At 33.5% G+C, this 13364-nt stretch overlaps 1 protein-coding gene across 18 annotated transcripts; it reads left to right on the forward strand.

Annotated features, from left to right (window-relative positions):
• The first annotated feature begins 123 nt into the window (after window positions 1-123).
• Window positions 124-10776, forward strand: LOC111020586 (uncharacterized). Of its 18 annotated transcripts, none has more exons than XM_088119767.1 (13): window positions 124-493; window positions 710-820; window positions 1159-1400; window positions 1586-1691; window positions 1764-1857; window positions 2202-2862; window positions 3443-3642; window positions 3729-3973; window positions 4276-5482; window positions 5932-6807; window positions 6932-6995; window positions 7256-7322; window positions 10445-10776. In XM_088119767.1, the coding sequence occupies exons 4-9, from the start codon at window positions 1586-1588 to the stop codon at window positions 4968-4970; spliced, it is 2001 nt and encodes a 666-aa protein (XP_087975893.1). In that variant the 5' UTR covers window positions 124-493; window positions 710-820; window positions 1159-1400; the 3' UTR covers window positions 4971-5482; window positions 5932-6807; window positions 6932-6995; window positions 7256-7322; window positions 10445-10776. The 18 variants fall into 18 exon arrangements, with proteins under 18 accessions (XP_087975893.1, XP_087975891.1, XP_087975892.1 ...); XM_088119765.1 differs by having other exon boundaries at window positions 127-493; window positions 1159-1197; window positions 1357-1400; window positions 1586-1857; XM_088119766.1 differs by having other exon boundaries at window positions 127-493; window positions 1159-1691.
• The last annotated feature ends 2588 nt before the right edge of the window (window positions 10777-13364 follow it).

Genomic DNA, 13364 nt, shown 5'->3' on the forward strand with positions numbered 1-13364 from the left:
ATATTTAAAATTGTATTATTAAAAAGGAAAAACATATTTACAGATATTTTCGACAATATCGTGATTCTCATTCAAGGTAGGCAGTATAGTCGTACTGGAAACAGCGAGCTTACTTGAGAAAAACGGCGGCGTTTTCGTGTAGAAAGCAACTCAATTTTCGGTGAGAAAAAAAAAAGAACAAAAGATTTCCCCTCCTTTTTTCCGCCCTTTTTCGTTCTGGTTTATAAAATGATCGAAATCGACGCTGCCATTTCTGCCACCACCACTTCCTCTGGTTTCCGATATGAAACTATGGATAGATTTCGTGCAACCTGTTTCCCGCCATTGAATTCGCCTTGAAGGAGACATTTCGAGAGAACGAAGCCGATTTCGTTGTTGCTGCTGTCTGATCAATCGTCACAGCAGCTCAGCTGCTCGATAATGGCAGAACTTCGGAACTCGAATGGCAGAATTCGACTGTCATGATTGTTCAATGAAGTCGACCTACTATACGGTGAATGTTTTCTTTTGAAACTCTTCTGCTCTCCCTCTCTCTCTCTCTCTCTCTCTCTCTCTCTCTCTCTCTCTCTCTCTATCTCACTGTCTTTGAGTAAGTGTTGTGGATTTCACAGTTCAACACATTGAGTGAAACTTGTTCGATTTCAAAGTCGACTAGTATTACTCTGTTATCAGCCTTCTTTCTTGTTTTCTTAGTTATGTCTATGTTCAGGGCTTCGTTCATTGATGAGGATGCTGTCTCCAGTTTCCAATTTGCTGGAAATAGTATCGCGTTTATGCTTCATCAAGCTACTCGAGCAGTATGAAGGGCCACGAACAGAAGGTAAGTTATAGTCCTTTGATTCAACCTTTCACTGCGATGTCTCCGCGATAACTAATGTTCGCGTCGTGTCCGTCTTAATGATCAGGCATATCAATTCTTGAAATAAGATTTATGAATTTTGAATGAGATGGAAAATCTTGATTTCGTCGTTGGTGTGTACCTCTCGGTCCACTGTTTTCCTTATTGTAGCTAGAATCAAATTAGTAAAGAAGTAGATAGCACCTACCATTGGGTTTCCTTTACGTTTAAGTTGTTTTCTTCTTCTACTTTATTCAGCTCTTTGTTCCCTCTGTAATTGTTGGTGTTTTTTTGAATCCCCTTTATTCATTGACCAACAGAAATTCTCTGCACTTCAACAACTGTTTCTATGGGAATGTGTAAGTGTCCAAAAGAAAGTTATGAAAAGGGAGGAGGAGATAAGGCATCGCATCAACCCTTCTAATGCCAGGGAGTTCACAATAAGTTGTTTCGTGGCTTGAATAGAAAAAAAATTGTTCTCTAATGTTGTCGTCTTTTATTTTTTATCTTCTTGTCAGTGATATATGAGACAGAGTAAGCAGCTTAACTTCGAAGAGAAAAAGTGGGTGCCTTCTGCGTTTAATTCCTTCATCGATACCTTAAAAAACACAGAAAAGAGAGACAACCTGACTGCTTGCGTCTGTTGTTTAACGATTTTGAAGAAGAAAGAAGGACAGTTTGACTTATTATTGTCAAGCTTCTTATGAAACAGGAGTCATTATTGATTTCTCTCGTTTTGCATCATAGATGCCAAGAACAGAGGACATTCTCAACCTTCCGGTGCAAGATCCTCCATGCTTGGTGTTTTCTGCTGCTCATATCAAGTGGGAAAAAGTAGAAGGTGGTCGTCAAGGTGGTGCTGATATTGCTCTAGTCCCATTTTCTAGAGTTGAAGATTTCGTTAAAGGAGAATCTTCCAATGCAGATTGTCCTGCTCGCTTCCGCATTGAATCAAGAAGGAAGAGAACTGCAGGGAGGGTCAGCAAGCCAAGGGTTGATGGTTATCTCGAATATATATTGTATGTTGTATCTGTATTTTGTAGTCCTGCTGGTGGTTGAATGTCTCTTTTTGGTCCTTCCCTTGCTTTTTCTTGACTCCTTTTGATGTACCTGAAGATACTGCTTCCAGTGTAATCAACGGATCTCTGTGAAACAGTGGACCTAAATAATCCCATTTCCCCATAACTGGCAAAACTTATAGACTCAAGTTTGGAGGAAAGAGCATTGCTAAAAATATTTAAAAATTTCAAGAAGTAATAGACATGAGTATGATCTCCAAAAAATTATTTGGATAATGCTAGCTGTAGTATTTTAGTTTATTCGCATGATTGACCTCTTAAATGCTTAAATGTAACATGATCAGGTACTGGTGTTCTTACGGTCCAGAAGATTATCGAGTAAGTGAATCAGGTATTAGGAGTAGCTCAATCATCAAACCTGCATCAGGGAAGGGCAGCAGACCAGGAAGATGTCACATGATGAGAGGCTGCCTCTGCCATTTCACTGTTAAGCGCTTATATGCACGGCCACATCTTGCTCTCATCGTCTATAACCAAAGGAAGCATGTTGACAAGTCAGGAGCCCCTTGCCATGGGATACTTGATCATGATGCTATTGGAACGAGAGCTATGTATGCTCTGAGAATTTCAGAGGAATTACGTCAAAAGATTATGTCCATGCTGTATGTAGGAATACCTATTGACAATATTGTTCAGCACCATCTAGAGGTTGTACAGGGGCATGGGGGACCCCAAAATCGTGATGATTTTCTTTCTCGTAATGATGTCCGTAACATGGAAAGAGTTATTCATAGTTCTTCACATGAGCTACATACAGATGATGATTGTAGTGTGAAGATATGGGCACAACGTCATAAGAAAAACATTTTCTTCTTTCAAGAGAGCAGTGACCGTGAGCCTTTTGTCTTGGGCATACAGACAGATTGGCAGCTACAAAAGATGTTGCATTATGGCTGTAACAGCTCTGTTGCCTGCCATTCAACATTTGGATCGAAGAAACTACGGGTATATTTTCGATTATGTCATGTCCTTGTGAATTGTGAGATGACTTCTCATGCTCTCCATGTGGTGTCAATATAACATCCTTTGCCTTCCATAAAGGAAGAAAGAATGTCATAACTTGACAGTGTAGTCCCACTTTCGGCATACATAGGTACCAAATTTGTACAGCAGTCGTCCATCTTGTATGTGTGGTTAACCTTATAAAAGACGAAAATAAATTTAGAAATTAGAACAGTATATAAAATGCTCGAGTTTGAGGTTTAATTAGTGCAAGGTAGGGATAAGCATGTCCTTGAACAACTAAGCAAACATTAAATCGTTTCAACGACACGGTCAAGAAGGTGCCACGTAGTTGTGAAATGTTTGTCATTCAATGCCAATATTTATGGTACTTATGAGCTAAATGTCTCTGTATCGTATTGGCTCGATGAATCAAATGAATAGTCTGAACTCTGACCTATTGTCTTACACTGTCTGCATGATATGATAAAGAGAACGATGTAGTAGATTTCTCAAGTTCTTGTTTCATTCTTGAATAGAGATAGCAATATTTTGTCCCTAATATTTTGACATCTCATGGCAGTTTCCACTCTGTACTATACTTGTTTTTGACTCATCCCAAAATGCTATTCCTGTTGCTTGGGTTATTGCATCCTCTTTTGTTAATCAAGACATTCGGAAATGGCTTGGATTGCTAGCTGAAAGACTGCATGCGAAGGATCCCAGATGGAGAATCGATACCTTTTTATTAGATAATCCTTTTTTCGAGGCTTCTATTATAAGGTTAGTTCTGGATGTGCATTCTATATAGAGGGTGCAATTGGTTTTTAAACAATCATTTTTAATGTTGATGTCATGGTTATTTCCAGGGAGGCCTTTCAATGTCAGGTTCTATTATGCACATGGCATGTTCGTCGCAGTTGGATTAAGAATCTTCTTAATAAGTGTTCTAACTCGGATGTGCAAAGAGAGATGCTTAAGCAATTAGGGCAAATTTTGTATTGCACGAGGACTGGGCCAAGTTTTGCAGATGTGGTTGAAGAGTTTAAGCAAATATTTGCTGATCAATGTGTCTTTGTTGATTATTTCACGAGAAGATTGTTGCCAGACATAGGTAGGTTCTTATTGAAGTTGGTTATTGCAAATACAAGTTAAGTACCATGATTATCATCTTCTAGTAGTTTAGTTTTTTAGTTATTATCGAACCATATGGAAAGGATAATTTCCATCTAATTCGTTACTGCTTTCATTATAATTTTACCTTATAAACATGCATGCTGTAATTTAATCTTTGATACCAAATATATTAGAAGGAACCATCAAGTGATTAATGCTTGTTATAGGCCATTGTAGATATGCCGCATTATGATCTCGAATCATTGATCTCAAGTCTTAACATGGTTTCATGTTTTACAGTATTGTGGGTTAATGGTATACGGTCGCTCCCTGTTTCCACTTTGGAGGCTAATGCTGCGATTGAAGCATATCACATAAGATTAAAATCCAAGCTTTTCAAAGAGCAAAGCAACAATGCCTGGTCAAGAGTTGACTGGCTGATCCACACTCTTACAACTCAATTTCACTCCTCATATTGGTTAGACCAATACAGTCTAGAGACTGGATGTTTTGGAAATTTCAGAGATAAATCCTTCTTAAATAATGCATGGAATAGGGCACTACATATCCCAGATGTTGACGTTATGCTGGATGAGCCAAATCTTCAGCTTGCAAAAGTAATGTCTCAGTCAAAAAGAAATGTGGAATATATAATTTGGAATCCTGGTTCAGAGTTCTCATTATGTGATTGTCCTTGTTCAAGGATGGGAAATCTCTGTAAACATGTCATCAAAGTCTCAATGTTATGCAAAAGGCAGCAAGATGCATGGCCATTATTGGCTGCTCAAGTTTACCAGGATCGTGTGCTAAACCTTCTGCACAGCCCTGCAGATAACTCTGTTGTTTTTGACCATGCCATTTTACATGTGACTTGCACTCAACAAGAAGTAAAAGGCTTGGATAACTTGCCAGATGGTGGCTTTCTCCAGCCCTTACATCCTGATATTAATTCCCAATTAGAACATAATGTTCCCTTTTCTCCACATCACCAATAATTTTATGGTTTTTAATGAGAACCATCATATGGGCTTTTTGACTGATGATGGAAGTCAGCATATGAGTTTTTCTGGAGCATGATGCAAGCTTCAATGTATACTAAAACTCCCCACGTTCAACTCGGGTGGTACAAATTTTCTTCCTGGGTCTTGTTACTCTCCAATCTTCATTAAATCATCTGTTGGCTTCTGAGAGCATGTTTTAAGGGATGGTTTTGTGTATCAGATTCTGATATTATGTATTTAATAGCCATTTTACATATTAGATTATGATCCGTCAATTTCTGATGCAATTTTTGGATCAGTTTCGCTGTGTAATAATTATATATTCAACTTTTGTCAGATCAACTGTGAACAAATTTACTTGTCCTAACATGCATGGGCAAGTAGAAAAAGCAGAGTTGTAATGTGAATTCTTCGTTTGTCTAGGATCTGAGAGTTTGAGAAGGATGCAATACAGCTAATTGGGCAATGGGCCATTAAGGATGACCACTCTGTCGACGAGTCATGAGGTGAGGAAGTGTGGAGAGACAATCAACAACTTTCCTCTTTGGATTAGTGGTAGATATCCATTTAGACTTTATTGAGATCTACATTTGGTCATTAAATATGTTTTACTTTTGAAAACCTTGTCTATAGCTTTGGGCAAATGCTTTAAAAAATTTTCTTGGAGCATCTGATAATTTTCAATGGGGAGGCTAGCGTAATTTTTTGTATCTTTACACATTGAGTTTAGAAACTATTTTCTCTTTGTAATTAATTTAAATTGGGGTGGCTTCTTGTAAAAACCCCTGTGGGATGCCCTGATATATGAAAGACCTTATCTATATAGCTGTAATTTTGGTAGAATTTTCTGCTACTCTTGACTAATTACTTGCAATTTCTTTTCAGATTTTCTATAACTTTTGTTTGTTAAGATGAGTTATGCGTGGCATTGATCATTGCTTTTCTTTAATTAAAGGGAAACTAGCAAAGCTAATCTGTGCAGGCTTCCAAATTGAAGCCAGCTTGAGAGTTGCCTGATGTGATAATCTGCTCCCGATTGCTCAGCTAGACTGTTTTTCGAGTAGGTTGGAAAATATATCTGAACTTTAGAAGAACGAATTTGTGACAGAGAATCAGAACCTGGGAAGGAGCAGAATGGTAGTACCATCTTTGTCGACTTCAAAATTAATCCATGAAACTGGTCGTAGCAAGCGTTTCCGAGAGATCGTAATTTACAGGCCTGGTCAGAAATAATTTACACTGCAAAGTTGATTTTCCAGTGAAAAAGTTGTATTGTAACCTGAAATTCTGCAGCTCGAGAAGCTTGCAGACACAGAGAGCCTTATTGTGCGCCACATTGAGGCAGCAAGAGCTCAATTTATTGTTTATCACGACTACTTCATTCAGTGTACTTGATATGTGACCAAAACTTGATGGTAAAACATCCATAGAACTTGTTGGCAAGAAAAATTACAGAAACTGGTGAGTTTCCAAAATTGTTGGGCAGTTCAAAAGCGAACAAATTGCAGTTGATAAAAATGGCATCAAGATCTTTGTCAAAAAGATATCGAGGTACTCACCTTCAAGCTCATTGAACCAAAAGCTCAAGGTGTTTAAGACTTGGAAAATTAAGAACAACATGGGGAAATGTACCTACAAACTGATCGTTACTGATTTTAAGCTCAGAGGAGCTTAAGTCTTTGGCAACTGCTTGGAACTTGATTGAAAGGCGTTCATGAAGGTGGACGACTCGCAGACTCGAGCTGCACTTTGCAGTTCTGCTGCCTCTGCTTAGTGTATGAACCTGTATGATAATTTCTGTGCTATGATGAGCCAAACAAGTGTGAGAAAGGTGATGAAAGAGGATGGTAAATTGTTTTTTCATTTCGTATCACAATTTAGAAAATGTCACTGAAACTTTTATTCTGGAAAATGAAAAGAATTTACAAGCGGGTTCTCTTTTCCTTGCTTCTTAGCTAGGGAGAGGAAAGAAGATTTGTGAATCACAAGAACTGAGAGCTTTTGGAATGATTTATGTAGGTAAACCCCATCTAGTTTATAGCTAATATTACTTAACCCCAAAAGTTTATTTTCTGACTGAAACTTGAAAAATGTATATTCAATCAACCAAAATATTGTCCCAGATCTTAGATTTCTTCTGGTTAAAGCCAAACCTCTAGATTTTAATATAGAAACTGAGACTTGAAACCATCTAAAGGGTTCAGTCAAAGTCACTAATGTTACTCAGGTTTCATTATTTTAATGTGAAGTTGCAGGCTCCTTACTCTTAGATTTTGCAGGTTTCAGGGACAACTGAGGGAAACCCATTACGTTTGTGGGGCTACCATTCCTGAGCGTCGTCTTTGGGTCAGTGACTTCTTTCTACTCTGCTGATGCTTTTGATCTAAATGATTCTTATATCATCTCAAATTTTTAATAATAAATATTTGAAGCTACACTATCTGAATGATTCTATAGTTGCTCGTACTTATTGTTATTGTTTTTAGGTTTCAATAAATTTTGGGTCTCTAGTTTTGATTTTGGTTCATGTTAGTGCATACTTTCAAAACATTCATTTTTGTCCCAGTAGTTTTAACTTTTCGTTTATTTAGTCCTTGTACTTTCAAACATTCGTTTTGGTTCCTATACTTTTAAAAAGTGACTAATTTGATCCCTATTTGCAAAATTTTGACACACATTTTAGGTTATATTTTAAAAAACTTAAAAAAGTTAGTGAGTGAAGTGTTAGGGTAATACTATGTTCGAAAAAAATGAGATAAAAGCTGAAAATGGATGGACTAAATTGGTTACCTTTTAAAAGTATAGGGATTACAACAGATGTTTCGAAAGTACAGTAACTAAAATGATCAAAAGTTGAAAGTACAAGAATCAAAATGAGTATTTTTAAAGTACATGGACCAAAATAAACTAAAAGTAGAAGATCCAAAATATTATTTAAACCATATTTTTATAAATCAAGTTGGATGCCTTTTCCTTTTTTCAACTCAGTACTGAAGGGTCGATATGCTTGAATTAGTTAAAGGATGGATAGCCTTGATATGGTCGTAAGTTTGAATATCCATCTCCACTCCTATAGGTTTTAGGTTCGAATCTCCATCCTCGTAGTTGTTTAACGTTTTAGAAAGTTCTAACCATTCCTTATGGCTGAGAATAGTAGGACAGGTAGCTTAACTTGTCTCTTGGTGACCTTTAGCCATTATTCCTTCCTGTGATTCTTCTTTTTGCTTCAATTCTTGACTATCTTTTATTTCTACATATCCCAAGAACTCTATGCGGTGGAGATTTTATCCAAAAGGCTCCTTTGAATCTATTGCACGAATTTTTCTTCCATCCTAAAGTGATACATCTTTGATATTATTCACTCTGCTCATCTTGGTTTGAATTTTTGATATTTTGAAACTGATATTTCTTAGATTTTTAGGGAAAAGAAAATTAAAAAAATTCAAGAGAATTAGATGTCTGGGGGCAGTTACAAAAGCAACAAATAAAACAGTCATTCTGAAAAATGGGAATTTAGCATGAAAAATTATTGATGCTACCACGAGATTTGCAGGCTAGTGTGGTGTCTAGGTCAGACAAGGAGCTTAGTTGAGAATATCACTCTATACCTGTCCTCTTATTTATAGAGAGAGTCTTTTTTAGTTGGATCATCCAGTCCGGTCGATTTGATCGGATGTGACAGCCTTGTTTTTTCTATTTTTTTCCTAAGTGAACTTAATACGGCAATTTTACCTCGCCCATGACCAAAATAGTTCCCAAGTAGATTAAAATTCTGAAAACCAGTCGTTATCAACCAAAAAAAGAAAGGAAGATAAATAAGTGGGCTACTTTCCCCCCTTTGGAATTAAAAAAAAAAAAAATCCACTTTTGATTGATTCCGATATTTCTTCAAATCTTCCATGAGATTTAGTTCTTGTTAAGAAGGGGGCATAAAGAATCCATGAAAAAGGCTGTCTATCCTTTTGGATTATTCGAGCACAGCCACGTCCATACCTCCCAAAATCTGAACATTTTTATCCAAATTTGCCATGAAAAGGAAATTTTTACAAAAGAAAAAAAGTTACATATCCATATCCTTATCCATATTTTAAACTTTTAGGGGCGTTTATTTTTTTGGTACACAGACGTTCGAAATCTTCAAATAATTGAAATTTTAGATGTCCTACATTTTTAGATAGTTATGTTTGTTTGTTTTGTAGGAAAGTTTATAAGGATACTTGAGAATATTTGGATAGTCATATTTGTTTTGCAAAATTTAAGATATGTTTGTGAATGTCAAAATTACTTTCATTTTAAAATAGAATGTTTGACAATCATTTATTAGTAATTTTGGAAAAATTCAAAACCACTTTTAAGTGATTCCCAATCAATCACATTGATTCTCCAAGTGATTTTTGACTAAAAAATTAATAGAAAATTAGTTTTTAAAATGGTTATTGTTTCGGTTTTCAAAATTGTTTTCTATTCATCTTATTTTCACCTTAAATTTTGAGAAATTTTTCTCTTGTAATCTCTCTCTAAATTTTAGCTCCCACCTCTTTATTTCCGAGTCTAAAATTTATCACTTATTCTCTAAAATTTCTCTTTCTAAGTTGTTTGTTTCTCTCAAACTTTTCTCCCTCTAATAATTTTGTCAAATTGTCCCTTAAACTTTAAATATTAATCATTTAAAATTATTTTTAATTATATAAAAATCACTTGGAAATCTCTTTGCCTAAAATTACTTATTCTAAAATCATTCTTAAATAGGCCTGCATATGTTGTAAATCTATGTAATGTTTTAAAAATGTCCTTACCAATATTTGATATAATTTATATATTGAACTTGAATGAGTACACTTAATACATTTCTTTTATTCAACCTAAGAATAAGTGAAACGTAATAAAATTTATAAGTTTTGGCATAGCTATTTAATAGTTGAAATGAAACTTAATTTTAATAAAATTTCATTTTGTGTGAAGCTTGATTTTTATAAAATTAGTAACTTTTGGGAGTTTTTTACATTTTGTTTTATTATAATCACTGAATAAATTAGAGAAAATTGAATAGAAAGATAAATGTTGCAACATTTATCTAAGTTTAGGGTTTAATTTGATGAATTGAAAGTTTATGATAAAAATTGATACAATTTGTCAAATTTAAGAGTAAACACTTTAAATTATATTAATATGAATAAATTTCAATAACATGGTATAGTTTTTTTTTTTTTTAATTCAGAAACAGGAACTGAGGATTTGTTTTTGGTCCTTAGAACGATAATAGGTTTTCTTATCCCTTTAAACTATTTTTGAGTTGGCAATAATATATTATAGTTTTGAATTATGTGTTAAAATAAAGTTTATCAATTTCCCTCCTGCCCTTGCCCTCTGAAAGAGTTATAAATTCATTTTTCTAATCTGGGAAAATGGTTTGAATACCAAAGTTTGCAAACATGAACTTAGCTCAACATTAAATGGTATCTTACCAGACCCAATTCCAGAACTTCGAATGGCCGGCATGCTTTGGACGGTAGAACGGGGAGAGGGAGAGTCGTGCCCATTCTCGCTCCGGACATGAACAGGAACATCAAAATGAAAGACCGAAGACATGTACACGATGGAATGACATATTTCAAAATACATGATCTGATTTGTTTGATAGGCTGCCTGCAAAAAGAGTTTACCGACCGCATAACCATTCATTCTTGTGTGTAGCGCGTGGGGCCGAGGTACAAACTCTCACTCCTCCCATTTGTTGTACTAAAAAAATGAATACCAAATTGATATCTATAGAAATATGAAGGTTTAAAATTTCATTTTAGGTCTTAAGATTATTTCATTTTATCTAGAATTTTCAAAATATTACTTCAAGTAAATGAATTAATATCCCTTTCATAAAATAATAATAATAAATAAGTAAATGTATTAAGATATTAGTGTGGTATGTATTCAAACTACCTCCATTGTATCAAATAACAAAATAATACAATATGTACTCAAAAAAAAAAAAACAAAATAATACAATAAAAATCAAAATGATATACTTTGAACAATGATTAAAATAGATATTATGAAAATTTATAGGGTAGAATAATAAACATAAAACTTAATATACAAGAAATAAAGATGGGTGGATGAAAACAAATAACAAAGTGGGGTAGAATCAAGGTTCAAGATGTTGATATCGATGGAAATGTCGAGGTCTCGATTTTACGGATATGTCGAGGACATGTCGATGTCGATGGATATTTCAGAAAAAATTAATTTACGAAAATAGTGGATATTGATGGAAATTTTTTAAATTAGTAAATAATACAGAGCTTAATTATCCTATAACTAATCACTTCTAACCATCCTATCTAATCATATAAGTAATATACTTAAATTAAAGTTTAATGTTGTTTTTTTATTGATAATTTTTAATCAATCTAATTACATAATTTAAATGTTTAATAATAATGAATTAAATTGATTTTCTTTCTATTAATTTGGTTTAAGATTTAGTTAGTTAACTTTATTTTTCTTGTAAATCAATTACTTGAAGATTTTTTTAGATTTTTTAGTTAAATTTAATTTAAAATTTGTTTTTTTAAAATCGATTATATGTTTTTTTTTTAGATTTTGTTAGAATTTTTTAGTTAAATCGAGTTTAAGAATAAGTTTTTTATAAATCGATGGTTTATAATCTATTTCTTTTAAGATTTTATTAGATTTTTATAGTTAAATTTAATTTGACGTTTGTTTTTTTTTTCTCTTTTTTAACAAAAATGATAAGAATAAAATGTTGAATAATAATTAGTTAAATTGACTTTAATTATTTGTTTGGTTTAAGATTTCATCAGTTAAATTTAATTTAAAATTTGTTTTTCTTTTAAATCAATTATTTAAGATTTTGTTAGATGTTTTAGTTAAATTAATTTAAATTAAGTTTTTTATATATCAATTGTTTATAATCTATTTCTTTAGTTTATTAGATTTTTATAGTCAAATTAATTTGAGGTTTGTTTGTTTCTATTTCTTTAAGATTTTATTAGATTTTTATAGTTAAAATTTAATTTGACGTTGGTTTGTTTGTTTTTTTTTCTTTTTTGAACCAAAATGATAAGAATTTAATTTTAATTTCTTTAAAAGAAAATTAGAAAATGCTCGACATTTCCTCGACATGTCGACGACATTGGGGGAAACACGATTTTCTCCCTCGATGTCAAGACCGTGTGATGTGTTGAGTGAAATTTTGAATCTGGGGTAGAATAATAATTTAACTGAAAATTTTCAACCATCCATTTTTGACGAACCAAAAAAAAGAGAAGGAATGTCGACGTGGCAATGATGAGGCCCATCCCCATCACGTTCTTTTCCTCCTTGTTTGTTCCGTTAAGCATCAAAATAGCTGTTTCCATTTAAGAAAACTCAGGTTTACGTGATTCACCTTCTTATTCTTCCCAAATAATTATTATCCGAAACTCTTTATTATTTTCCTGGTTATTTTTTTTTTTTCATTATTATATTTCACCGTTATCCGTCCACGTCAATTTTCTTGCTGGACACGTGGCTTCAAAAACGGCGACGTTTTGCTTCCCCTTCCGCCACTTCAAATCACGACCGTCGAAACCGAATCTCCTTGACTCGGTCTTTGGCTTCAGGCATAATCAAACACGCTTCAAGATCACCGACAATTTCGTATTTCCGAAAAATTAATAAATAAAAGAAATAACAACTGTAATCCATCTTCCTCGGTCCCACCTCCCTCTCTCAGCCGTCCGATTAAGCTTCGCTTGGTGTCGCACAGATTCCCTACTGTTTTTTTCCAACAATCCTTTTGTTTTCTTTTTCCTTCTCCGTTGGTTTTTATTTATTCATCCAACATTGTTGTTATTTAAGTTTAAATATTATTTTAATCTCTATATTTCTAAAATTTTGTTTTTGATCCTTATATTTTTTTAAAAAATATTTTCATGCGTATCTCATTTTTTAATCATAATTTTAACATAATACTTTATTAATTAAATTTTTTAAAATATAGCTATAAATTTGTATTAAAAAGATTGAGTATCAAACTTGCGTTAAAATTTTGTAAATATAAATTGAATTGGTCGCTTTTAAAAAATATGATGACCAAAACAGACGTTCTTAAAAATTTAAAATTTAAAAGGATCAAAACCAAAATGACCGAACTTCAAGACTTGAGTTTAAATCATATTTTCCTCTAAGCATTCATGTTTTCAGGCCTAATTACAGTGGAGTTAAGTTCTTTAATCTTCCTCTAATCTTATGGTGAAACTTTTCTGTTGAGATATTTGTTCTCATGACTTATGTGTTTGTTCGTTAAGTTCATAATAATTATAGCAAAATTCTACATTTATAATAAATGCAGTATAACTCATAGGCTTATCAACTTCATTTTTCATA

Source organism: Momordica charantia, assembly GCF_013281855.1.
Source record: "Momordica charantia cultivar OHB3-1 chromosome 11 unlocalized genomic scaffold, Mcharantia_2.0 BLBB01000011.1, whole genome shotgun sequence".
NCBI classification, from domain to species: domain Eukaryota; kingdom Viridiplantae; phylum Streptophyta; class Magnoliopsida; order Cucurbitales; family Cucurbitaceae; genus Momordica; species Momordica charantia.